Genomic DNA, 27418 nt, shown 5'->3' with positions numbered 1-27418 from the left:
CTTTCCCAGTCAGGATGTGCCGGGGCCACCTCACCTTGGTGAAGGTATACTTGTCGGTGGTCATTGCCCACGTGGGTCTCATCCTTCTCCTTGGCAGGCAAGAGGCCTTGCAGCAGGTTGCCTTTTACTGCATAGACAAAGTGCCCCAAGGTCAGCTTAAAATTGAGAAAAGCTGGTGAAAAACTTGATCCAAATCACCTCAAAAGAAAATCACCTCCAAAGCCCACCTGAAAAACTGATCTTTATAATAGAACCAAAGCACAGGGCCAGACAAAAATGAAGATAAACAAACAACAGATATTAACAAACAGACTTTCTGAAGTGAGAAAAATGAATAAAGAAAAAAATGGGAAAAACAGTATAGAGAAAAAAGACAAATGAGAAAAAGAAATTTTAAAAAAATGAGAAAAATCAAAAAGAGTAAAGGAAAAGTGAAAAAAAATAATAGCAAACAAAATAGTCAGAAACCCTGCAATGCCAAGGAAGAAACTAACTTTGGTCAAAGTCCCTCAGGTCACTGAAAAACAGCTTCCTGAGCTAAAAGATACAAAAAAACTTAGTCCAGGCAGGGTCTTAAATAGGTGCTTGGAATTCCATTACAATGGCTCCTTGTGAGGTCATAGCGAGAAATGGACCTAACATGGTTGAGGACCATCCCCAGTAGATGTTCTCACTTTTTGGTGTCTAGAACTCTTCACTCTTAAAAAAAAAAAAGAAAAAGTTGCAGATTGTACCAGTTTACATACTGACCAATCCTAAAATCTAGAATTGCCTGTCTTTTGAAAAAATCTCTTTAACTTTTTTAAAAAAATGGAAACTGATCTATGTTTCCTGCTTAAAATTCATTATATATATGCTTTCTTTTTTACAGCAGTTTAAGGTTTACAAAAAAATGAGAGGAAATTGCAGAGTTCCCCACACCTCTTCCTGACCCTCCCAACAACATAGTTTTCCATCTTCTTAACATCTTGCCTCAGTGTGTACATTTGTTACAATTGACTCAACATTAATTCGTTACTATTCACTAGAGTCGTAAAGTTTACATTGGGGTTCACTTTTTGTGTTGTACATTATGTGGGTTTTGACAAATGTATAATGACATGTATCCACCATTACAGTGACATATAGAATAGTTTTACTGCCCTAAAGATCCTGTGTTCAACCTGTTCATTCTGCTTTCCTTCTCCCCTAACAACTTGCAGTTACTGATCTTTTAACAATCCCCATAGTTTTACTGTTTCCAGTTCATATGATTGTAATCATAATGTATGTAGCCTTTTCAGATTGGCTCCTTTCACTTAGCAATATGTAGTTACGATTCCTCCAAGTCTTGTTAGGACATGATAGCTATTTCATTTTATAGCTAAATAATATTCCACTACGTGGACTTATATAGAAGTTTGCTTATTCATTCACCAGTTTAAAGACATCTTGGGACTTCCCTGGTGGCACAGTGGTTAAGAATCCACCTGCCACTGCAGGGGACTCCAGGTCGATCCCTGGTCCGGGAAGATTCCACATGCCAAGGAGCAACTAAGCCCGTACACCACAACTACCGAGCCCACATGCTGCAACTACTGAGCCCACGCACCGCAACTACTGAGCCCGCGTGCCGCAACTACTGAAGCAAGGCACCTAGAGCCCATGCTCCGCAGCAAGAGAAGCCACTGCAATGAGAAGCCCATGCACCACGGCGAAGAGTAGCCCCCGCTCGCCAGAACTAGAGAAAGCCCGTGTGCAGCAACGAAGACCCAGCACAGCCATAAATAAATAAATAAATAAAGTTTTTAAAATTGGATTATTAAAAAAAAAGGACATCTTTATTGCTCTCAAGTTTTGGTAGTTATGAAAAATCTGCTGAAAACATTTGCGTGCAGGTTTTTTGTGTAGACACAAAATTTCAACTCACTTGGGTAAATACCAAGTATCATAATTGCCGGGTTGTATGGTATTATGTTTAGTTTTACAAGAAACAGTCAACCGTCTTCCCAAGTGGCTGTACCATTTTACATTCCCACCAACAAGGAGAGTTCCTGTGGCTCCACATCCATGTCTGGATTTGGGGCTGTCCATGTTTTGAGTTTAGCCATCTCATTGTTGTTTCAATTTGCAGTTCCCTGATATCATACAACGTGGAGCATTTCATATGCTTAGTTTCCATCTGCATATCTTCCTTGATATGATGTCTGTTCAAACCTTTTGCCCATTTAAAATTTTTTTTCTTATTGTTGAGTTTTCAGGGTTCTTTGTACATGTGGGATACTGGTCCTTTATTAGAAGTGTGTTTTGCAAAGATTGTTCTTCCAGCCTGCAGCTTGGGTTTTCATTCTCCTTTTAATACCCAAAGGGTTCTTTGCAAAGCAGGAGGAGGAGCTGGTGCTCTCTGGCTCACAACCTTCCCACTGTGTTTGCCTCCTGCACATGCACTTGACCCTTTCCCCCCACCCAGTAGAGTCCCTCAGCCCGACGCTGCCCTAACTCCTCAACTTTTTCACCTGCCATTGACACAAGTTTATGTGGTGTGTCCAACAGACTCATAATGAATGTTTGCAGATGAAAAAGGCCATGTGGCTCCCAGGCCAGCAAACAACTTCCTAGAGTTGAAGATTGGTCACACCTGTTCCTGGAAGCAGCCTACCCTGCCATGCCGTGCATCCTGCCATGGTCCTTCCCAGAGTCCCAGCTTAGCATGATGTGGCCTGACTAGTTTTTCCCTGTCCTTCCACTTCCTTTCTTTCTCTTTCTCCTTAATGCCCACCCCCCAAATTCCTGTTTGCATCTTATGCAGAGACATTTCATTAACTCTTGGACCAGGTCACGTCCAGAGAACCTCATCATAAACAGACACACACCTGGTGAAGCTGTTCTGAATAATGATCATTCTTTCCTTGAGAAAGTCAGCTCTTTGCAGAGACTTCGGGCCTGTTCACCTGAAGTTATTGAGTCTTTGTATATCTGGGCATTTAACAACTTCATTTAGCCAGTGATTGGAAGGATAGGGAAGTCCATGCTTCAACCCTGAGCAGCTCCATGAAAGGTATAGATAAGCAGGGAGGGTTGACAAACCAAAGAGTCCAGGCTGAGCAAAACCACTTCCAGGCACTGCTTGCAATATACACATAACAAGAAAACTAACCCGGCTCTGTGTACCAGCTACTTTCAAATACTCTATCTCAGCCTGATTGGTAAATCTCTAAATTGAATATTATTATTCTCATTCAGGGGAAGAAACTGAGCATCTATCTACACATAGCTAGCATTGGGATTTAAAATTTCCCAGGACAAGTCAGATGTGCAGAAATGTAACTTTAATTCTTTATAACTGAACTCAAATTTCCAAGCCCCTATTTCTGCTGATGGCAGAAAACACTGAATATTTGCACTGAGAAGTTGCTCAGTCACTTCTTGTTTAAAACTGGGTCTCTTTTATACAAAGATTAAATGAGATTTGGGATTCTCTTTTCCCCTTCCTTTCTGTTGATCTGGTGAGTCCTGTTGTGCAGATGTTCATGCTGTTCGTCTTTGCTTCCTGGGGGTGCCTCCTGGCTAGGGTTTGGGGAGTGGTCCTCCCCCTTTGTACCCCTTACTGAAGTGCTCCAGTTGGCTGTCCCTCACCTGGTTTCCAGAGAGAGCAAAGCATGGGTGTCTATTGCTGCACCTGGGCACTTGCTGAGGCTGCTAGGACGCCAAGGCTCAGACACTCCTCCATACACTCCTCCTCAGGGACCTTCCATCCACAGCCCTGCGGTGAGGCTCCCTCTCACCAGTATCCTGAAGAGCATGTGGATCCTTAACTCTCCAGAGTTGTGGGAACATTTCTAGGCATCCCGGTGCCCCCACTGGAGCCAAAACATAGTGGAGGAATAGAGGATGTTTCTAGAATACAGTTCTAAGAGACACTATAAGGCGAATGACATTTCCAGTCAAGTAGCTTCCAGAGTAAGTCAAGGAAGCATAAAACAGAGCAGCTTCAAAAGTGCCTTGCTGGGGCTTCCCTGGTGGCGCATTGGTTGAGAGTCCGCCTGCTGATGCAGGGGACACGGGTTCGTGCCCCAGTCCAGGAAGATCCCACATGCCGCGTCCGTGAGCCACGGCCGCTGATCCTGCGCGTCCGGAGCCTGTGCTCTGCAACGGGAGAGGCCACAACAGTGAGAGGCCCGTGTACCAAAAAAAAAAAAAAAAAATGTGCCTCGCTCAACAGCAAAGTTTGTTCCAAAGGTCAGTGTTATCTTCGGTTACTGCAACGCCCTTCAGTTGTGTAGTTTCTGAAATTTTAACCACCCACACAAAGAAAATCTTTATTAATTAGGAAAAATTAAAAAATTATTAAGGTAACATTGCAGATATTAGGTGACCTGATACGAATATATTAAGTCTTTATCAATTTTTAATCAACACGTAATTTTATTTTTCCTGGATTGCTGTGCATGTATTAAGGTTGCTCCCTACTTGCTTAGGAGGTTATTTCAATAACTGGGATTCCTAGCCTAGAATGATCATGGGAAAAATGGAAAAGAAATTACTTTGACAAGTATAGATTGCTTTGGAAAGTGTTGGCCTTTAAATGTCTAGGGGAACAATGTGTGACAGGTCAGATCTTCTACCTGTTTATTAAACTCAAGGTGTAGCAGAAAGACAAACTTCATATGTCATTGGAAACCAAGTATTCTGTGTTGGTCCACTCTTAAATTTTATGTGCTTCTTTTTCACCAAAGGAAAATGTCTAAAATGTCTTTTATATTTTATAGCTATCTTATGTATTTAGATTCTTCTCCACTTTTTGCTTCCAGACAAGTTTGGACCGTACTTGACACGTTGCATAAAGTTTAAGATGTGTCCTACAACTTGTAAGGAAGACCTTGCGAGCAGTGATGCAGTGGTCTATGCATAGAACATGGGTTTAATCATTGAGAACCTTTGTAAGCTTTAATTTGTATAATTTACAGGATATGTCCTTGTGGTCTGTTAAATAGTGAAGAGGATATTTGAGGAAGTGTATATTGTTTGAGTAGGAAAAAGAGGGATGTGGACCATTGATTTGGGGGGAGTTTTTTAGTTACCCTCCATTGTTTCATGACCTGCTCCTCTTAAGCTTTGGAACTGGAGCACCACCAATAAGTGTTAAGCATCCTATCCCTTCACTCAGCAGTGAGCAGTCAGTATTTCATTTTCAAAGTCACAGAGCATGAGAGAGACAAATAGCAGTATTTGTGCTGTGCCAGGTGTCAGCAGGCCTTTCTGGTTCATTATGGTGATGTCTTTCCTCCCTAAATAATTTTTACAAATACACTGATGAAGACAGATTTCTGTTATTTGTCTTCGATGGGTCGTAAGTTGAACTAGTACTATATTTTTTCCTGAAAATATGCACAGCTGTGACATGGTGTTTAATAGTTTGAGGCTTATTTCTGCCAGAATGAGCACAGCTGAAAGGAATGATGACCCTTTCATCTTTGTAACAATAAAATGGTTTCCTAATGTGTTTCCCTCACTTTGAATGTTAAGTTCATATTCCCCTGGATTTCTGAGCTCCATCTTTTACCCCCTCGGAAACCCCGTGAAGAATACAACTTTGGACTGCATGACAGAGCACAGAGGATGAAATGAGTTGCATTAAATAATGATATGACAAAAAGCCTTTCAAAATCTTTGTCACAATGCAACATTCAAGTAACATTAAACAAAACAGTATAAGTAGGCCACGGAAGAGAGTTCATATCTTGAAAGGAAATTTTGTGAACTAGATCGCTTGCAGATTTTGGAAGAGTCATTGGTGAAGAGCCTTCATGCTATGGCTGGGGATCTACTCTCCAGTCGCATGTGCAGTCTTTTCTCGTTTATCAATCTTTGGACCTAAAATTAACTGTTGCAGTGTTTTCTTGGTACCCTTGTATATTTCTCAAAAAAGCAAGTCTTCATTGCTCAAGTTACATTCAAGAAAATCATGGGGAGTGGGGTGAAGAATAAGATGCACATTTCTATGCAATGTTTCCTGTCTTCCTATTCTAAGTATATGTATTTAAACAACAGCATATATTTTGTAAATTAGTATAAAGATAAACTGTCCTCTAAAAACAGAAAGCAAAGTTTTGATACTGATTTCCTTTTTTTCTAGCACACCTTGGATTTATTTTGTTTCAGTTTATTTTTCCCCTGAAAAGTCTGATATTTCTTTTTTTTTTTTTCTTTTAACTTTAATTCTACCATGTTGGGTTGTGGGAAAATAGAAGCTTCTGATAGGGTTAATCTAGCTACATAGAATTCCATGCTGAGTATGAACATAATCTTGATCTTTGATTAGATCTGAGCTTGTAATATCTTGTGATTAATCAAAATGGGTTGTACTGTGTGTAGTATAAGTCATCTTCACAGATGGGATAGAGTATCATCAGAGTTCTCTTGAATATTTGTTTTAATCCCTTCTAGGATAAAATGGCTTTGGATCTTTTTTTAAACTTTAAATCAGATTGAGTTCACCAAATAAATGACTAGGAAGAAATATTTTATTTTATTTTTTGGCTGCGTTGGGTCTTCGTTGCTGCACTCAGGCTTTTTCTAGCTGTGGCGAGCGGGGGCTACTCTTGGTTGCGGTGCACGGGCTTCTCATTGCGGTGGCGTCTCTTGCTGCGGAGCACGGGCTCTAGAGCACAGGCTCAGTAGTTGTGGTGCACAGGCTTAGCTGCTCTGCGGCATGTGGGATCTTCCCGGACCGGGGCTCGAACCCATGTCCCCTACATTGGAAGGCGGATTCTTAACCACTGCGCCACCGGGGAAGTCCCAAGGAAGAAATTTTGAAGTCCAGTTTTGCTAGGATTATAGGTCAAAAAAGAAGAAACTTGGTTTTTAATTCACAGTATTTCAGTGTTTCACTGAACACACTTCATATGTTAAAAAGAGCTATCTTGTAAAATTTAACAAATATTCCTATTTATTTGTAGTTTGAATAAAAATCTTCATAAAAGAATATAACAAAACACCCTTCATGGAAATAATGTTGAAGTTCTTGTTCTCAACAGCATAAAAGATTTTTCAAGATTAATAATCTCCCCTTTTCTAATTATGTAATTTCAGTCTAGTTGAAATCTGACAGCAAAGAGCTTTACTTTGGCAACTAAACTACCTGACATCTAACCCCCAGAGCACAGCAAGAGTGCTCAAACACAAAATGTTTACTGAATGTGTCTGTCATTTCAGCCAACCATTTGGGCCTCACAAGACACAATTTCTCACAAAAGTTGCTCGCCAAAAATTGTAAATTGAACTGTCTGCCTCAGAGCCACACACACTGGAGGGGCTCAATAAATACATGTTGATGATTATATATGAATCATTGAATAAAAGAACTGAAAAAAAACTGTACAATTCATCCAGTCTACTTCTAGACTGGATTAATGACCCACAGGTATTAATACAATAAGAATGATTTCATTTCTCTCCTTTTTTTTTTTTTTTCTATAGGAGACCTGGTGAACCTCCATTGATAAAAGGCTGGCTTCCTTACTTTGGAGAAGCCCTGAAATTACAAAAAGATCCCCTAGGTTTCATGACTACTCTTCAAAAGCAGTATGGTGACGTTTTCACTCTTTTCCTTGGGGGTAAGTGGCACTTAAGTTGGGGGTAAGTGGCACAATAAGTTCCTTACTTGTATCATAATTTCTCACTTGTTCTTTAATGTTGTTATATTTTTCTCCAGGCAAAATATGGAATATTTGTACATTATTGTTTTATTTGTAGGCTACTACAAAAGAAAACTATGTTTTTGAGTACAGTAATCCTCACATTAAAAAACAAATTATAGAATTCTCTTGAGGGTCCCTAGGGAACCCCGCTCTCCTGGTATCACCTGTCGTTTGGTTTGGTGTAGCTTACCTTTAAGAATTGTTTCTTGAAAAGCTAGAATACGTTAACGGACTTGATTTTGTAGAGCAGTTTTAGGTGTACAGAAAAGTGATCAGACAGTACAGACAGTTCCCATATATCTCCTCTTTCCCCTGATCATAATTCCCCCTGTTATGAACATCTTATATTAGTGTGGCACATTTGTTGCAACTGATGAGCCAGTATGGATACAACATTAAAAGTCTGTGGTTTGGGCTTCCCTGGTGGCGCAGTGGTTGAGAGTCCGCCTGCCGATGCAGGGGACACGGGTTCATGCCCCGGTCCGGGAAGATCCCACATGCCGCGGAGCAGCTGGGCCCGTGAGCCATGGCCGCTAAGCCTGCGCGTCCGGAGCCTGTGCTCCACAATGGGAGAGGCCACAACAGTGAGAGGCCTACGTACCGCAAAAAAAAAAAAAAAAAAAATCTGTGGTTTAAGGGCTTCCCTGGTGGGGCAGTGGTTAAGAATCCTCCTGCCAATGCAGGGGACACGGGTTCGAGCCCTGGTCCAGGAAGATCCCACATGCCACAGAGCAACTAAGCCCGTGCACCACAACTACTGAGCCTGCGCTCTAGAGCCCGAGAGACACAACTACTGAGCCCACATGCCACAACTACTGAAGCCCGCGTGCCTAGAGCCCATGCTCTGCAACAAGAGAAGCCACTGCAGTGAGAAGCCCGTGCACCGCAACAGAGCAGCCCCCGCTCGCCGCAACTAGAGAAATCCCGCTCACAGTAACAAAGACCCAACGCAGCCAAAAATAAATAAATAAAATAAATAAATTTATTTTTTAAAAAAAGTCTGGTTTACACTAGAGCCCACTCTTTGCGTTGTCCAGTTCCTTGGGTTTTAACCAATGCAACATGTCAGGTATCTTCCATTACAGTATCACACAGAATAGTTTCACTGGTCTAAAAAAATCCCCTGTGTTCCACATATTCATTCCTCTTCCCCTCCCCCTGAGCCCCTAACAGCCATGGATCTAGAATATATTTTTAATTTAAAAGTATTTGTTATGGTTCAGTGCACAGAGAGCAGTGTGGGTCTAGGAATGTTCCACAGCTTTCATTAGCACAGATGTAAATAAAGTAATAATCCTGCTGGTGAAAACAAATATATCTGTTATGGTTCTAACTTCAATAAAATGTTTACAAAACAAGGAAAAAGCACACAGCAGCATCACTACGTAACCCAACATCACCGGGCGCTGAGAAGCGGGAATGTGCTCAGCTCATCCTCCTTGAAGGCCCATGGTCTCCAGCTGTAGCAGCTATATCTCTGGCCACCTAACAAACCTCTCCCAAATGTCATGTCTCAAAACAACAGCTGGTCTGGCCCGGGTCACCTGTGTGGCTTGAGTCATCTGGCTGATTGACTGGGGCTTAAATGGCCCAAGGTGGCCTCATCACATGCCTGGCTGGGCCTCCTTCTCCACATGATGTTTTGTCCACAAGAAGATGTCCTTATGTGGCAGCTAGTATTTCAAGAGGGTGAGAGGAAAATCTGTAAGGCCTCCTGAGGCCTTGGCTCATATGTTACAGAACCTCACTTCCAGACTTAGTACAAGCAAGTCACGGGCCAACCCAGGTTCAAGGCTAGGAAAAGAGATTTCCACTTCTTCCTGGGCAGAGTGGCAGAGTCACATTGCAAAGGAGCCCATGTAGAAAGAGAGAAGAAGTTTATCGTGGCCATGTTTGCATACAGTCTTCCACGTCAGCTTATCACCTGGGCTAGGCATTCCTTTTCTTCACTTGTGTCTGCCCTGTCCCGGAAGGCTAATCTCTACACAGTAGATCATCTCCACGCCTTTGCCCTCTGACTTCTGGTTGGGTGTGCAGGTGGAGGGCAGGAAAGCTGTGTTCTAGCTCTCCACCTCTTACTGGTCTCTGTAACACAGTTCACTTTCCTTCCCAAGAAAATTGAAGACATCAGGTATGCTCTCACTCAGATCCCCACGTATCTATCAAATGTTTCACAGTTATCCTTACCACCTCTGCTCCAGTTTCAGAGAATGTTCAAGACAATCCCTTTACCTGTCCCCGTGACCCTTACTGTCTCCTCTGGGTTGGCATTACATTATTTCTTCCTCCCATATATGTATCTTCATTATTTTCTCTCTTGGGTCCTTACCCTAAGCTTCTAACCATGCTTAATCTTTCCTGTATTTTCCTTCTAGTTAACTTTTCACTTCTGTTTTTTCTCTTTTGCATCTAGATTTTTAAAGAGAGTTACCTACCTTTGCTGCCCCCGGTTGTTTAGCTCCCAGAGACCTCCTAGCTGTAACCAACTTTCTGCCTTGCTGAGGTCATTAATGGGCCATCACCTGCCTGGACCTCTCTATCTGGTGGACAAAGCTGATCCCTCATTCCTTCTCAAAACACTCTGTTCCTTCACTGTCTTGACACTGTACCTCCTGGGTCTTCCACCGATACTGAGCATTCCTTATCTGGGTCATATTTACACGTGCCTCTTTCTCTGCTCAACCCCCTTTATCTTTCTCTAACAGTCCTTGGAATTTTATGTTCTATTCCTAAAGAATTTAGATAATTTCTTCGTACTGTAATTATGTTGCCAAGTATCTGAAGCAACCTTTTGTACGTAGAGCAACTTCACTTTTGTGCTACTATTTCCATGTCATTGGGAGGAAAAAAATGATCCAACTGGATGAAATGGTCAGCATGGTCAGTTTCTCACAGGAATAGGTAGTATTTGTTTCATTGCATCTTACTCCCTTGGCTGGCAACTGGCAAGTCTCTTCCAACAGTAATTATGTGCACTCTGATTTCAGAAGAATGAAATGGAAAAAAAATCACGTGTCTTAGAAACAGAGACATTGTAGTGTATGTGGTGATCCTCATGAGGCTCTTCAGGGTCAAGGCTCCTCCTACCTCTCCAGCCCCGTCTCTTGCTACTATAATGCACCATTAACACAGCAAATTGTTGGAATTTCCTCCTCATATACCATGTCCTTTTGTGCTGCTTTTTTCTGTTGTGGTTCTTTCTGCCAGAATGCTGTTCTTCTGTTTCTCAGTCATCCTTGAAAGATGACTGATGTGGATACATCTTTTGAGGCCATCGTCACGTATCACTTCCTCCCCAAATCCTTCACTGACCATTTCCGTCCCCATGGTATGTTTGATGCCTCTTCTCCAGGCTCCAATTACTCCTAGTATAACTTCTGTCATGGCATTTAATAAATTGTGAGTGTATTGCTAATTCACTTGTCTATTTCCCTTCATTATTTTCTAACTTCTTCACTGCCAACATTTAGTTCAGAGCTCAGCACTGATTGATTCACAATAAATATTTGATAAGGAAATTCCCAGTACCTTAGAGCTGATGAAATACTTACTATAATACAAATCAAGGCCATAGCTGGGGCTTCTATTCTAAGTGAGCTTTTGGCTTCATAATACAAAACTGTATTCTTCACTTAAAAAAGTCACTCTTGGGGGGAAATAAATTAGGAGTTTGGGATTAATATATATACACTACTATATATAAAATAGATAATCAACAAGGACCTACTGTATAGTACAGGGAACTCTACTAATTATTCTGTAATAACCTATGTGGGAAAAGAATCTAAAGAAGAATGGGATGACCCAGCAATCCCACTACTGGGCATATACCCTGAGAAAACCATAATTCAAAAAGAGACATGTACCACAATGTTCATTGCAGCTCTATTTACAATAGCCAGGACATGGAAGCAAGCTAAGTGTCCATCGACAGATGAATGGATAAAGAAGATGTGGCACATATATACAATGGAATATTACTCAGCCATAAAAAGAAGCGAAATTGAGTTATTTGTAGTAAGGTGGATGGATCTAGAGTCTGTCATACAAAGTGAAGTAGGTCAGAAAGAGAAAAACAAATACCGTATGCTAACACATATGTATGGAATCTAAAAAAAAAAAAGGTTCTGAAAAACCTAGGGGCAGGACAAGAGTAAAGACACAGACGTAGAGAATGGACTTGGGGACACGGGGAGGGGGAAGTGTAAGCTGGGACGAAGTGAGAGAGTGGCCTGGACTTATAGATACTACCAAACGTAAAATAGATAGCTAGTGGGAAGCAGCTGCATAGCACAGGGAGATCAGCTCGGTGCTTTGTGACCACCTAGAGGGGTGGGATGGGGGGGGGTGGGAGGGAGACGCAAGAGGGAGGAGATATGGGGATATATGTATATGTATAGCTGATTCACTTTGTTATAAAGCAGAAACTAACACACCATTGTAAAGCAATTATACTCCAATAAAGATGTTAAAGAAGAAAAAAGAAAACAAACAGAAAACCAGTTTCACTTGTTATCTTCATCTTAGATACTGAGAAGCTTGCTGAATTTCTCATGTCTAAATAATTTGGCCATGGCTATCTTTTTAAACTCAACAGTAGACAGCCATAGTTGAATACGAACTGCTACTTCCCTTTAGCTTCTTCCTAGAGTTTGAATAAATTCCTGTCAAAAATCCTTATTATGTATGTGGTTCTAATGATCAGTTTGCAAAATAGCTCATTTGGAAAATGTGAATGAGGAACAGCGTCTCCCACCGTTGTCCCATGATGTGAGTTCAGTGCGTGTATGTTTCTTGCGTGATGAGCAAATGATTGTCATCCCCAAAAGTCTCAAGGGACGTGGATGTCATCTTAATAAAGAAATTAAAAGGTACATCTTTTCATGAGAAACCACATAAATTCGTGACCTGTCGCAGAAAATAGTTCTCTAATTGGTTTTGTGTGGTGGTGCAGCGGAATCGTTTTCCCTAGATGTCACCCCAGCGAAGCACCACTGTACATCACTGTCAACAGCTAGCGAAATCTCGCTGATAAGAGGGGGAGGATAACGTGGTCATCCTCATAAAATAAAAAGTTGGTTCACAGTCCACTCTTCCAATGAATATTTTCAGCTTGACATTGAAAAAACGTCTATTGAAGAGCCAGCTAAACATGGAGATCAAAAGGTTATAGTTATGGAAAATTTCTTTAAAATTCCAATTTATCTCATATTTCTTGACTGGGCATTTCTATTTCAAATAGTCAAATAGTTGTTCTGAATTCTCTTGGATGTGTTTCTGCACCAAATATCTGAAATGAAAGCATCAAAATTCAGGTTATAATGACCCAGATGTCAAACTTCTTGTGTATAAGACATCAAAGTGAATGATGTGTTTTTTTTTTTTAACATTTAGTGACATACTTGGCATCACGTAGCTTCACCTTCCTAAAAGAAGTAATTTTGAAGGAAGTGAAAAGGCTGTTGAGTTAGTAAACCATCGTATGCAGGTTATTCAGGAATGCTGGGGTTAATATCTTAAGGCCCAGCCAGCTCCTAAAAAAGGAAGACAATGAAATTATTGGTAAAGAATACATTAAAAATTTTGACCCCATTTCAAATTTACTGCTCAAAAGGATGGTTTTATATATACGTATACTTTTTTGCAGAAGTGAGCCTCGTTTTCACATTTATATTTTAGACGAATGCAAACTCTGAAATTCTTTAAATCAATGTATCACATCAGCTGCTGATAGCTTTCTTCTCCCTTCTGAAAACACAGCAAAGGATATTGTTTCTATCTTGTGATCTTTGTGAACTAGGCAACTTGCCTGTTGACACGTGGCATTCATTTACATAAAACCACACTGGAACAAAAGTTATTTTTGCTCAAGAATCCATGGCCTTTAGAATAACTTTTCAAATTTCCTTTGTTAAGAAATTTAAATTCATTTTATGAATGTATATGTGTTTTCCTAACTGTCTTATTAAAGATTACAAAGAAACTCTGGTTTTGCATCTCACGTTAGCAGATGGTGGACAGATGGTTTAAATTAATATTAATTTTGGAAAACTTAGCTTAAATTGTTTATACTGAAGATTAAAAGTTGGAAAGCCAGCTAGCATCTCCAGTGTTATTAGTACTTCCAAACCCACTCAAAAAGTAAAATCCAGAAAATCAAAAGGTCTTACTCAGCAATCCACATCTTATTCAGATGAGAGAGTCAGTAAAGCGTAATGCCTTGATGTTGAAGAAAATCAAAATAAGAATGAGAGAAAGAAAATACAGATCCCGGAGTGTAAAGAGTCTTGAAAAGAGTGAGAATTTCATCTACAAATTGCTTTAAACTCATCAGTAATGATTTTTTAAAAGAACCTGTGTGCAACAAACTGTTTATTAAAAAAATATTAAAATTGGTTGCTAACCAGACACAGTTTTCTACATTTAGCTTTTACTGTTTTTATTTGAAATTAACCTCATAGTTTCTTCCCATATCCTTACCCCCAAGGTGAGATAGAGAAAGAGAGAGAGAGGGAATATATGTGTAGTTTGGATGAATTCTAGATAAAAACTGTAAAGTCCATGAAGCCTCTACTTCAGTAGGCCAATAGCCAGTGGCTTCTGTTGCCATGGCTGGATAGTTTTGCCTTTCCACTTAGATTTTGATGAATATAGAAAATGGGTCAGAAAAAAATTCAAAATATTCTCTAGAAATTATGTTTTACAGATTGAGCCTTTTATATATTCTCTGAATTTTACTGACTAATTTAAAATAACTCTGTAAAGACATTTATAAGCAAAATCCTTTTGTTTAGTGAAAGGAGAAAAGTATGAATCACCACCTGTGAAAATGCACAGCCTTGCCTAAAATTATATCTTTTGCAAAGTAAGAGAATTCGCTCTTTTTTCAATTATTTGTCAGGCAGATGCTGGCAGTTTTATTTAATTAAGCTGCCATGGTAAAGCAGGTGTCATAAAATATGCCCAAATCCAATTGATTCCTTTTTCTTTCTTCTCCGGGGGGGAAAAGAAAATCCAGTTTACTTTGTAGATACAGCTCTAGGGTCTGACCAGAATGAGTAGTCTCTTCTAGCTTTACGCTCTCTCCTAGATTGGCCCACCTTATTAAATAAAAGGGGAAAGAGAGTGGATACAATTCAAGTCATACGATTTATTTTTAGAAAAAGAATTATAGCACATCTATTCATGTACACTAAAAACTTAAACTCTGTTTTACAATTGTAAAACAAAAAAACATGTATCCTGTTTCTAGGATTAGGTTGAAAATTATTCAAAACTTTATCCTAAATCTGGTACCAAATTGAATTTAATTTCTGTGATGCTGTTTGAGTTACTGTAAATAACAAGCAAGAAGTTGTTCATCTAAGAAAGCTTCACGCACACACACACACACACACAGGAATGATGAGGTGAAGAGCTAAGTATAGATGATTCGACAAACTCTCATGTCTAATTATTTACTGTTTTCTAGAAGACAAATAAGTGTTAAAGTTGTAGGATCGTCGAAATTTCATGTGTGTTCTTGGAAAGGGAAGACTTATTAATGCTAGCATTGAATACTGCCTACATATTACCTCTAATTAGCAGGGGTCTTAAAGCAGCCCTCCAGTGAGAAGGAATCAGCACCGGCTAAGGAAAAGAACAGTGCGTGGGGACTGTCTTCTTGTCTAGGCTCTGCCACTAAAAATGGTGGCATGATCTTGGCTCTTAACTTCTCCTGACTTTCTTTAGCTGATAAATGCTGGAGAGGCTGCAACTAGGAATCTCCAAGATCCGTGCCAGTTTGGAGAGATAGACCACAGTATGACTCTGTTCCTCAATGTGCCTTCTTACAAAATCACTTGAGGGACTTGTAGGTCCCACCTTCAATCCTTCTGAATCAGAATCAAGAAGGAATCTGTATTTTTAACCAGTACCCCAAGTCTGGACTGATGTATGAAAATGCCAAATGTCACCTCCTCAAAGAACCCTTGTTGATAACTCCAGGCAGACTGAAGCATATTTCACTTCCTGTTGCCCTTACATTGTGTTCCCACCTCTGCTCTATTACTGTCCATAACAATACAATGGTTCATTTACATCTTTATCTCAAAAGGAAAGAGATCCAACCAAGTATCTGGATGTCAATGAATGTTGAATGCATGCATGAATGAATGGATGAAAGCGTGATTGGATGGGTTCTAGTTCTGAAATCCTCTTTCGGTCACAAATCAATATGAGAGTTTGGACGTGTTACTAAATCTCCCTGAGCTACTATTTTCTCATCGATAAAACGAAAACCTTGGTATTTGTGATTTGTTGTTAGTGTTGAATTAGATGTTCATTTGTGAGTACCTGCTTCGTACCACATCTTCATTTATTTGAGTTAAAATTATTGTATCCAATCAAAGCTAAGATAACGCCAAGTATGAAAAAGCTCTTTATGCAGTGTAAGTGATCAGTAAAGGAGTAGCATCTTACCAATTTGAGTTGCTTGTTTGTTTTCTGATTGTATTATTGGGGAAAAATATAAGAAGTGTTTAAGTAATGAATTTTGAGACTATTTAAAAGATAATTTAAATATCTTGGTAGTTTGTTAAAATAAAAATTTGAAGAATAAACTATCTTTTTGAAAGTCTTTAAGAATTTCAGAACATTTAACTTCAAGCTTCTAGCGTTTTCCCACTATCTTCCATTTTAAAAGGAAACATGTAGTGGAATTTTGAATCAAATAGATTTTTATTGTACTTTACATCTTTTGAGATGTGAGTTATTAAGGTCTTTCTAATTTTGATTAAGATATTCTCAAATTTCAGATATCTTGTTTTGTTTTACTACCACATGAATTCATATTCTCATTTATTTCTTTTAGGAAATTACATAACGTTTATCCTGGACCCTTTCCAGTACCAGTCAGTGGTAAAAAATCAAAAATTAAGCTTTCAAATGTTTACTAGTAAATTCTTAATGAGAGTATTTTCTGTCAAAAAGATGATGACATATCATGACCTGAACGACAAGATTCATACTAGCTATCAACTTTTACGAGGGAAGCATTTGGACACACTGATGGAAAACACAATGCAGACTCTAAAACAAGTTTTTGAACCACAGCTCTTAAAAACCACAAGTTGGGACACGGAATATTTGTTGACATTCTGCAGCTCAGTGATATTTGAGGTGACATTTACAGCCATACATGGAAATGTTCTCGCTGGCGATAGGAAAACATTCATGACTGAGTTAAGAGATGATTTTTTTAAATTTGATGGCAAATTCACACATTTAGCATCAGGCATACCCATTGAGCTTCTAGGAAACATCAAGTCTATTCGAACGAAACTTATAAAACAATTGACAACAGAAAACTTAGCCAAGTTACAAGGATGGTCAGAAGTTGTTCAAGTGAGGCAAGATATCCTGGAGAAATACTATACGCCCAAGGACACTGAAATAGGAGGTAAGAAACTTCTGAATGATGCCTTGTCTAAAATAAAATAATTTACAGTAGACCTTTGAAATAAAAAGACAAAATGGTGACCTTGAGAATTTTTATGCTCTTTCTAATTGGCTAATGATAAAATGTTTTACTCTGAAACAACCCTTTGTGATAATTGATTTTTTTTTTTTTTTTTTTTTTGCTGAGATGGTAATGCAAGATACTTAACAGGGATAATGAGAAAGAGTATAACTAAGCTGCATTTACTCCTCTTATCTCATCCCCCCTCCCCTCCCCCACCACACACACATTACACTTTAAACTATTCTCATTAAGCAGAAAATTAGACTTCAGAAGCCTATTGGTCCTCATTAGCATGCACTGATCCTTGGCTGGGTCTGTGTCCTAACATCTTTTAATTAGCACACTGCAAATCTAATCAGTGTAATAAACGCTATTAATCTTCCTTTTCACTTATTTTCTCCCAGCACATCATTTAGGCTTGCTCTGGGCCTCTGTGTCAAACACTGTTCCAACTATGTTCTGGACGATGTATTACCTTCTACGGCACCCAGAAGCTATGGCAGTGCTGCGTGACGAAATTGACCATTTGCTGCAGTCAACAGGTCAAAAGAAAGGGCCTGGATTTTCCATCCACCTCACCAGAGAACAATTGGACAGCCTGGTCTACCTTGGTAATTTATTTTTATCTGTTATGAAGAAAAGAAGGTACCTCTCTGCAAAGTCAGTTTATCACTCAAAGCTGTTTACCAAGAGGTGGAGGACACAGCTGCCTAATTGACATAATAACACCCATTTACATCAATTATAAATTATGTAGTTTATAGCTGTAGATACTCTCATTGCATGTAAACATTAAGGCCTAGGTAATTAACTATGTAAGGTATGCAAAAGGCTAAACCAAAGCTTTGCAATTATTTGAAAAAAAAAAGGTTTATGCCTATTAAGTCACTAGACTCTGAGCATCTGTTAGTGTGTTAATGCTTTCCAAACGATGCTGGGCTATCTTAACAAGAAAGGTATTCGGGATTAAAAAAGAAAGTATTTCAGACAGACAACTTGTGTGCAAAACACACTTATTCTTCCCTCAAATGGTGTCTATATTTTCAGGCAGAGATTAAGATGTATTATACAGTTTGCAGCGTATGATTCGCAAAAATGTAGTAAGAGTGATTTCCACTGGAAGTTCATGATTTAAACACACTTGGGGAAGAAAAAAAAAAAGGAGGGAAGAAAGGGAGGGAGTGAGGGAGGGAAAAGAAAAAGCCACAGCTACAAATTACTTCATGTGAAATGTCAATATTTTATAAAATAGTCACTGGTTCATGAGATATGCATGGTCACTATTTCAAATACGTTTGAGGTCAGAAGTGACTAAGTTACTTTTCTTTTTCAATGTAGGCCTGTGTGCCTGTAACAGTGAGCTTTTGATAACAGTGGATTCGCCTTTTCCGGTTTTGATAAGACGACTCTCATTATGTGAATGAATTTTAATTCCCAAAGTTAAATTCCAGTCCAACGAGTTATTCTCTGCTTTGTCTGTGTTGACGTTTCATCCTGTGGTTTCTTTTACTATACGCTATTCCAGGGCCCTTTGGACAAATGCAGGAGCAAGTCTTTATATATCTCTGTTGCTCCCCTCGTTTGACAATGTAGGCAAGTATTTTAGCCCATGTTGGCCTCAATTTTCTCCCTTTTAAATATGTTCCAGGTTCTTTGATGGGAACTTCTGGGAGCAAAGGCTCTACAGGTCTTGATCAGTGTTGACCACCAGCTGACATGAAGAAGAATGGCCCCAAGTGTTCCGGAGGTTGTTCCCACTGGTTAGGATAAGACCCATCAAAGACAGTAGCAGGAAGCTTGCCTTGTAGTGACAGTTGGCTAGCTTGTTCAGTCATGCCGTTTTTAGCATACGTTATCAAAGTAATTTTATTTATTTTTTTTATTGGAGTATAATTGCTTTACAGTGTTGTGTTAGTTTCCGCTGTAGAACAAAGTGCATTATCAAAGTAATTTTATATTTGCTTGGAGAAGGAAAATAATCCCAGCATTATTAAAATACAAATATTATTTTATTTTGCTTTTCAGAATGACTGGGGACCAAATGCACAAACTTTGCGTAAAGTTCTGGGTAGTTGCTTTCACGCAGACACACAGTATTTTCTGGGTAGAAGATTTATGGTTCCTATGAATATCAAGGTTTCATCTCCCATTTATTCAAGTAATTTCAATTGCATTTTATGAGTCAGATAATGTATACAGGGACGTAAAGCAAATAAACTTTAAGGAATATGTGTTTGTATTCAGAACACAGTTATAAACTCTTAAAATTTAGTTGAAATTCATCAACTTACTTTTTACTCTTAACTTCTCACTATTGAAAGAAAAGACCATTTTAAAATTGTGGTATTAAAGCAGACACGTTTAAATTTATTCAAGCTGAAGAAATGGCAGGTTCCAGAGCCGTAATCCGGGTCCATTTAAGTCCATCACTAGAGTAGAGATTTTCATCCAGGAGCCCTCAGACATTTACAGCTCACTTATCATCAACAAATGACCATCACCAATCCCAAGTGCCTGGAGATCCACCTGAGTACAGGAAGCACCTTCAGCAATCTAGAAGGTAGACCCCGTTCATCACAACCTCGGGTAACAGCAGAGGCCAGTGTTATTCATTACGAGAACTGAATCTTCTAGATAATAGGGTCCACTTTTTTTCTTTCTCCAGATAGACAGTTTGAAGCAATGTCTATCAGATTGCATCTTCAATGCAGATTGAAGCAAATTTTTATACAAATCAGACTCACAACAGATAACCTCTGCATCTAGTCATAGCTCTATCGTATTTCTCTCTATCAAAAGGGTATGAACTATATGAGGAAAGGCAAGATTTACAGAATTAAATGTGTACAGTGCACTGCATGGGATGAGTGTATGTGCATCTCATCTCCTTAAAGAAAGAGTTCTATGTATTCTAAGTACAATTTCTTTAAAGAAAGATATCTTGAATTTTTATTATTATAAGAAAAAAGTTCACAAGGATGAAAGGAATGCTGCATTTTTTTTTAAAACCAGGAAGGAGAATTTTGATATTGGTAGAGCAAACAAAGGGAAAGGAGTTTTTCTTACAGAGATTTTGCATGTCATCGCGCATCGATAATAAAGCGAAGTTGGAAAGGAAAGTTAGAATGCTGTAGAAACCAGTATGTTATTCCTAAACAAAAATGATTTCTCTTGTTTAGAGTGATCCTTGAAGACAGAGCCCGAGAGGGCATAGGCTTATCGTGATGTGATCATCGTGCACATGTTATTGACACTCGTGGCCCAATCCTATAGGCCTCGCGTGTGTCCGATTTACTCTGACATCAGTATACACACAACATCAGCAAAACTTAAAATGTGCAGCATCAAGTGAGCTTTTAAATATCAAGCCTGTTAACGCAATTCAACGCAGTCATCCGTTGCAAGAGGCTGTGACGGACTTATGCTTTTTTCCAGTGCTCCTGAGCATCTTTCTTTACAACCATCCTACCCGTTTCTTTTAGATAAAGAAAAACACAACTATATTGTTTTAGATATGGAACTTGTTATAAAGATTCTGCGTACCAGGTCCTCACTAAAATTGAATATCAGTGTTTAGTAAAGGTCTCTACAATTACGTATAAATTTAGAATAAGATAGTATATACAGTGGGGTTCAGATAATTGTTACTTGGGACCTAAATTTCCATAGGAGAAGTTGCTGATAGAATGAAAGTTTGAGAAACTCTAAAAGAAAAGTAAGAATGTCTTTGTTTTCCCGGAAAGAAGAACCTGGGGTAGAGGTAGGACTTAGAACTACAGGTTTCCAATACAGGAAAAAGAAAAGTAGAAAAGTTGATTCAGAGAGAATATAAGAGAAAAAGATAATGTGAGAAGAGAAAGTTCTCAAAATTGAAGTTTTGATAAATGGATAACAAATAATCTCATTGAGTACTACTTCTTACTTCAAGATTTACCTGAAAAATGTATTTAAATAACTTAAAAAGTATGGGTTCAGTAAATGTTGTCTATCGTTATCACCAAGATGATGTTTAACCTCAGTGGCATCCCTATGACGTTTATGTTGTTTTCTTTATTTTCAATGATTTACGAACCAAGCTGGTATTATCATTAGACATAGTTCATGTTAAATATATTCATGACTTCAATATTTCAAAGCAATTTTATGGACTTTTATTGTTTCATATGATCTTCTTTAAGATACTGGGGGACTGGGGGAGCTATTATTTTGTCATTTTTACAGATGAGAAAATTCTCAGGATGCTAAATAACTTGGCTAATAAGGTCATGGAGGTAAAGGAGAGAAGCAGGATTTTAACTTGGGTTTTCTGGCCACACTCACGCTTTTCCCCTCAAACCTATCTGATAGCAGAATTTTTTGAGTCTTTTTTCATTGTCCAAACAGAGAGGGGAGAGTTCTTTGTATCTTGATTCATCAGCGCCAGCTGTGATATGCACATGATTAGATCAGAAAATGTGGGCTAGATGGTACAGTGTTAACTGTATTCTTAATTTCAGGATGAGACATTATGATAATATTCATAATTATTATTTTACTATGTATCAGGCTTTTATTAGCTTATTTAATGATCAAGTACTAGCTTATATATATATATATATATGTAAGTACAAGTATAGCTTATCTAATCCTCAAGTATTATTATCTTCATTTAATTGTTACGTAACAAGGTGCAGAAAGATTAGTTAACCAACCCAAATCATACAACTAGATAGTGGCAGAGCCAGAAATTGATGCTGGCTCTACCTAACTTCAGCGCTAACGTATAAATGTTGTCAACTCGGGGGAAAATGCCCTAGAAATGTACCAGAGACCTTGCCCATTATATTTTACAAGGATACATATCACGAATTCTCAAATGCAGTTGGGTTTGAGGGTGAGGTTGGGGCTAGAGGTTCACATCAGAATTTTGAGGGTTTTTTTAAATAAACTTTTTATTTAGAATAGTTTTACAGAAAAGTTACAAAGAGAGTTCCAGTATATCCCCCCTCACACACACACACACACACACACAGTTTGCCTTACTATTAACGTCTTAGTGTGATGTATTTGTCATAACTGTGGGTGTTATTTTGAAAAAGCTCATTCAATATTATAAAATAATTGTGTATTTGAAAAATTAAAAGTGTCTATAATTTAGACAGCAGTAGTAAAGTTTAACAAAATCCTCTCTTCCAGTGGGGATATACAGGAGGTAAAAATTCTACTTCATGTTAGAAATTTCTAACTGGGGGAGGAGAGAGAGGTATCTCCCACAAAGCGTATACCAGAAATCAGGTAATGAGATTTTTATATGTAACATAAGGAGACATTGGTTAAAAAGTGAAAAATACTAATTTGGATGTTTGTCAAATTTTCAGCTCAGCACAAAACAAAGAGGGCTAGATAATATAATGAATGGCAGCAACAGGAGTTGAAAGGATTGACAGGGAAATTTAATAAGAATTCAAATTATTGTACTTAGGTCTAAAAATCAACTGCGTAAGAATAGAATGAGGAAATGCAGCAGAATAGGGTGGTTCTCAACCTCCGTTGCTCATTGGAATCATCTCAGGAGCTTTAAAAAGTACTCAAACCACCCCCAGAGGTTCTGATTTCATTGGTCTGGGGTGCAGGCTGATGGCGTTACAAGCTTCCAAAGCGACTCTAATGTGTAACCAAGGTTCAAAACCACTAATTTAAAGGTTTTAGTTAATGCAGTGGTTCTGATGCTATTGGCCGGTTATGGAACATTTATTTTTTTAAAACCACCTCGGTGATTGCAATGAGCAGTCAGAGCTGATCACCTATAGGATATCAGAAAGCTTAACACAAGTCCATGGAGAGCTATTACTTCAAAAATCTGTTGCTCATCTGCTTCCAACAAAATATTAATAGAAGTGTGGTATCTAGGGCAGAGAAAGTAGTTCCTCTCTACTTTTCCAACTGAAATAGCACACCCAGCTCTGCCACATTTTAAGAGGCATATTGACTAATTGAATTGAAGACTAAAGGCCATATCATCTCTGATGGACAATTAAAAAATGACATGATAGTTGTCTTTAAATATTTTTAAAGGGCTGTTATGTGGAAGAGAGATTCAATTTTTTTGCCTTTGTGTCTTCTAAAGGGTGGAAATTTAAGGGAGGAAAATTCAGCTCAGTACGAAAAATAACTTGCTACTAAAATGGACTTTCTGAATGCCATCATTGGAGTTATCCAATCAAAAATTGAACAGTATCTTCACTAGGATCCTGGAGAGCATTCCTGTATATATGTACCTTCCGACTTAACACCTAGATTGTAGTGTGTGTGAAGGCCACATCCATATTCTCTGTTCTCTTTTTCCACCAACAGCAGTGGCCCAGTGCCCTGAGCAGAGAAATTCCTTAATAGTGCATTTATTGACTCTGTGAATGTTGAATTTACGTTTGTGTATTTTAGCAGTAAACCAAAAGCCGTGCCTGCAGCGCAGAGTGAAAGGCATTCGTACCAATTCAGATTTGCTTTTAACTTTACTTAAAATACACAGTTGTTGAGCCAAAGAGTAATTATTTGGCTTCAAATTGTCTGATGACCACAGTGCCTTATTTACCTTCTCACCTGTCTCGAAAGTGGTTTTGTAAAAACTCGCCTACACATCTGGAGGCTCACTCTGTTTCCTCACCCTCACCCTTCTAGCGCACACTGCCTCCAGAGCCCCCTTTCCCTTTCCTGTCCGCCTGCCTTTTTCAGACCATCGGCGTGTTCAGCCCCAGTCGACTGCAGCAGGGTCTGGCTGCTCATTTCACTGCAGCCACTGCCGCTATCCACTGATCACCATGGCTAATCAGATGGTGTGACAGTCTGCACCAATCATTAAGATGACCCAAATTAACAGTCTGGCCATGTCACAGTACATTCATTCCACATATCCAGACATGGCCTAAGTGTGAGGCAGAAATTTGGATGTGCTTATTTGTGGTTGCGTTGTAACATGCATTATTGATTGTCATGAATGGCTTCAGCTCTTTAAATCTGCAAATGAGAATCATCTGTCAATTAGTACAGCCAGCATTGAGCTATGAGGGCAGAAGAGAGAGTGTATATATTCCTTTTTCTACCAGCATTTCCTCTCCTTTGCCATATTCCTTCCCCGTCACATTATAAAGCATCTTAGCTCAACATACTCCCCAGCTTTTTGCTTAGAAGGGATACTTAATCAGAATATTTTTATATCCTGCAAAGAGAAATCTCCCTGGCCAAGTGAAGAAGACAGGGCAGGCTTTGAATTGTAAGTTCACTGTGGGAATTCTGTAATCCAGTTCCCTGGTGATACTAGTCAGTAAAGTTCACTTCTTAATAAAACACAGGCAGCCTTATCTTAATCACAATTGCAATTGTTGGCACCTTGCAGTGCCTGGTGTAAATTACCCCCCAAATATTTGCATTCTTGATAGCCATTTTTCTACAATGCGTTTAGTAAGTAGAGGGTCCTATTACCTGCTAAATGTAAGTATAAATTAACAACCCATTATGCACAAGTTTTATAAAACATTTACAGATAGAGATCATGTTTAATTAAAATTAACTTGCATATGAAAGCCAAGTGCACTAATGATCACAATGACCTTTTATTACCTGCAGTCCCTTGTTTTGGCTGGAATGATTGACAGCTTGCTGTTTGGCTACCATGTTGAATTTCAGCTGACAAGACTTTTCATTTTAACTCAATTTGCCCGCCTATCACAAGCTGGTGGCAGGCCAGACCCAAGTCACCCAGCTTTGCCTCAGCAGCTTGCTCTAGTTCTCATTAGTACGCATTTATTCAGTGGAAATTGGAAGACAAATGCTTGAAGGCATGTGAACTAAGTATAGCAAATTAGGTTTAAAGACTGAATATTTATAAGTGTATGGAAAGTTTTTTTTTTTTTTTTTTTTAATTCTAGAGCGAATTGAGAACTGAGTGCTAGCTTTGGTATAAAAGAAATGAAGATAGAAGGGGGAAAGAAGATTCTAAGAATAACAATACTATCAGGTTTTTCTTTCCATTTTGGAAATATGTAAAATCTCTCTGACAACACCTTATCAAACCAACCTGGCCTCTCTTCCGTGGAGTGCTTGCACAATGAAGTTTAGCACCTCGAGTGTGAGAAGGGGGGAAAAAATGCGGGTCATGTTCATCTGTTGCTTGGTTATCCCTTGGTATGTTTTCAATTGCCTTGTTTGTTCGGCACTAGCACAGAAACAGATGTTGCTCCGCCATGCAGGGTAATTTACTGTGCAGCATGGAAGGCCTCCCAGGGCCCAGCTGGTCTGTCAGTGGCACTGGCTGGTGTCTGCTCAACTATGACAACTACAAGTAGAGGCTGCAATTTTTTTTTTATTGTGCAGTTGTCATTCTTCTCAACGTATATATAGCCCTGCCTGCATTCTTCCTGGAGCTGGCGGCAAGGCTGTGGCTTTTGTGTCTGTACGTTGTAACGCAGAGCCACGGAAGCTCCCCTCTCCTTTGTGGATAATAATGCCACTCATTCCTTTTGTCCTCCGATGATTCTCAACATGATCGCTGCGATCCAGAGCCAACCTCGTCTCGCGCACATAACCGGTCCTGGAAGGTAAAACAGATTTGTCATTTATGACCTGACCGCTAAGCCACACTTTGTGCTCCATTATTGTGATTAACTTCTGCATAAGATACGCTTGCCCAATTGTCATTTGTGATACCGCAGTGGGCGCAAGCTGCCACACTTCCCGCGAGCACGTCAGCCAATGGGATGTGACCGTGTTATTCGGATGCCTGCCCTGTCACAGTGGCCACCCCACAATTATTTTGCTTTTGTATTTCTTCTTCCCACACCACTCCTGGACCTGGTGGGTGCACAGCACTGCTGCATATGTCAGCTACCATTTCACACCACAAGCTAAAATGATGTTATGCTGCTGTTGATTCAACATGAGCCAGCAGCAGTACACGGGAAGCTGACCCTTGCTTTTCACCATAGAAATGTTGGTCGCTTGTGTCCTGCCAGCTGAAATCCGTCGTGTCAGGTGCCTTGTGGCTATCTGCAGTGGAGTCCATGTTCCAAAACCAAAGTTCTTTTCTGGCCCTGTCACCAACAAACCGATTTGACTCTTCCTGATTATAATAACGAAGGCAGTCCAGAAGAATATGCACAGCCTCACTGTACGTCATATCGAATCACCACACTGGCCACACAGAGCTGACCGCAGCCTCATTTCTTTAGACAAATGAATGCTTAGGGAGAAACCTCCTGGGAGAAGGTCCCCAAAGCTACTTGATAGCCCTATGCAAGCTGTGCATAGATTTCAATTTGGGGGAAATAGCATTTATTTTTATTTTTTGCCTGACGCAAGCCCTCACTGACCTGCCCGCCTCTATAATCTAATAATTGGTTATTCTACATTTCAGACCTTTGCTGAACACTAAGAAACTGGCCTCTGTGTGTGTGTGTGTGTGTGTGTGTGTGAGAGAGAGAGAGAGAGAGAGAGAGATTCTAAATTGCAAGCCATAAATACAACCATTTGTTACCATGTGAAGGGGGAAAGAACGCTCAATTTGGAGCTCTTTTTTCGCATTGCTGATTAGAGAGAATCAAGCTTTTTCTTCTAAGACCCATTCACGCTGGTGAAAACATAGTCAGTTTTGATTATGAAGGCAAAGATGCAGACCTAGACAGGAGCTGCATGCTGATATGCATGCTATCAGAATGATTTATGCAAATTATGCATATTATTCCCAAAGGAATTCCTCCTCAAACTGCCAGGATAAATTGCCGGAAATTAGCCATAAAATCTGTCGTGCTAGGAGCAAAAGGTGAAGGCCACTGGGAAAGCAAGGACGTTCAGCTTCTGGAATCTTCCAGGTTATGATGGTGGCTGTTATTTTCCCTGGATGCTGGGGGAAATATGGTTTTCTTCGGATTCCTATTAAAGTATTTTCCCTTTGAAATTTTTCCAGCAAATGCTGACTCACATTTTATTTACAACCAGCATAAAAGAAATTAAGTGTTAAGCTATCTCAGAAAGCACTACTACAGTTACTTTACTATTAACTGCCTAAGTGGTTAGTAAATGCCTAAGCCTGGCTTTGAAGGCATCACTGTTCCGAAGGTTGGTGAAATAACCCACCAGTGGTGTACTTTAACTGGGATACGGTTTTAATTTCCAGTGCGTATGCCCCAACACAGACTTCCTCTCTTGCAGATCATTCTTGCCTACGAAGTTCCTGATTAATGACTTTCTGCCCCAGTACAGCGCT

General features: G+C 39.3%; 1 protein-coding gene across 2 annotated transcripts in view; it reads left to right on the top strand.

The window, feature by feature from the left end:
• The window catches only part of CYP7B1 (cytochrome P450 family 7 subfamily B member 1), a 188234-nt gene that overhangs the window by 146352 nt on the left and 14464 nt on the right, over window positions 1-27418 (top strand). For both annotated transcript variants that reach the window (XM_030859659.3, XM_060287280.2), the window contains 3 exons: window positions 7459-7595; window positions 16531-17118; window positions 17586-17792. In XM_030859659.3, the coding sequence (XP_030715519.1) occupies window positions 7459-7595; window positions 16531-17118; window positions 17586-17792 (932 nt within the window). The remainder of the gene's footprint in view (window positions 1-7458; window positions 7596-16530; window positions 17119-17585; window positions 17793-27418) is intronic.

The sequence above is a fragment of the Globicephala melas genome, chromosome 17 (assembly GCF_963455315.2).
Source record: "Globicephala melas chromosome 17, mGloMel1.2, whole genome shotgun sequence".
In the NCBI taxonomy this organism is placed as follows: Eukaryota; Metazoa; Chordata; class Mammalia; order Artiodactyla; family Delphinidae; genus Globicephala; species Globicephala melas.
The sequence above is the reverse complement of the archived record's forward strand: the minus strand, read 5'-3'. Positions and strand labels throughout refer to the sequence as shown.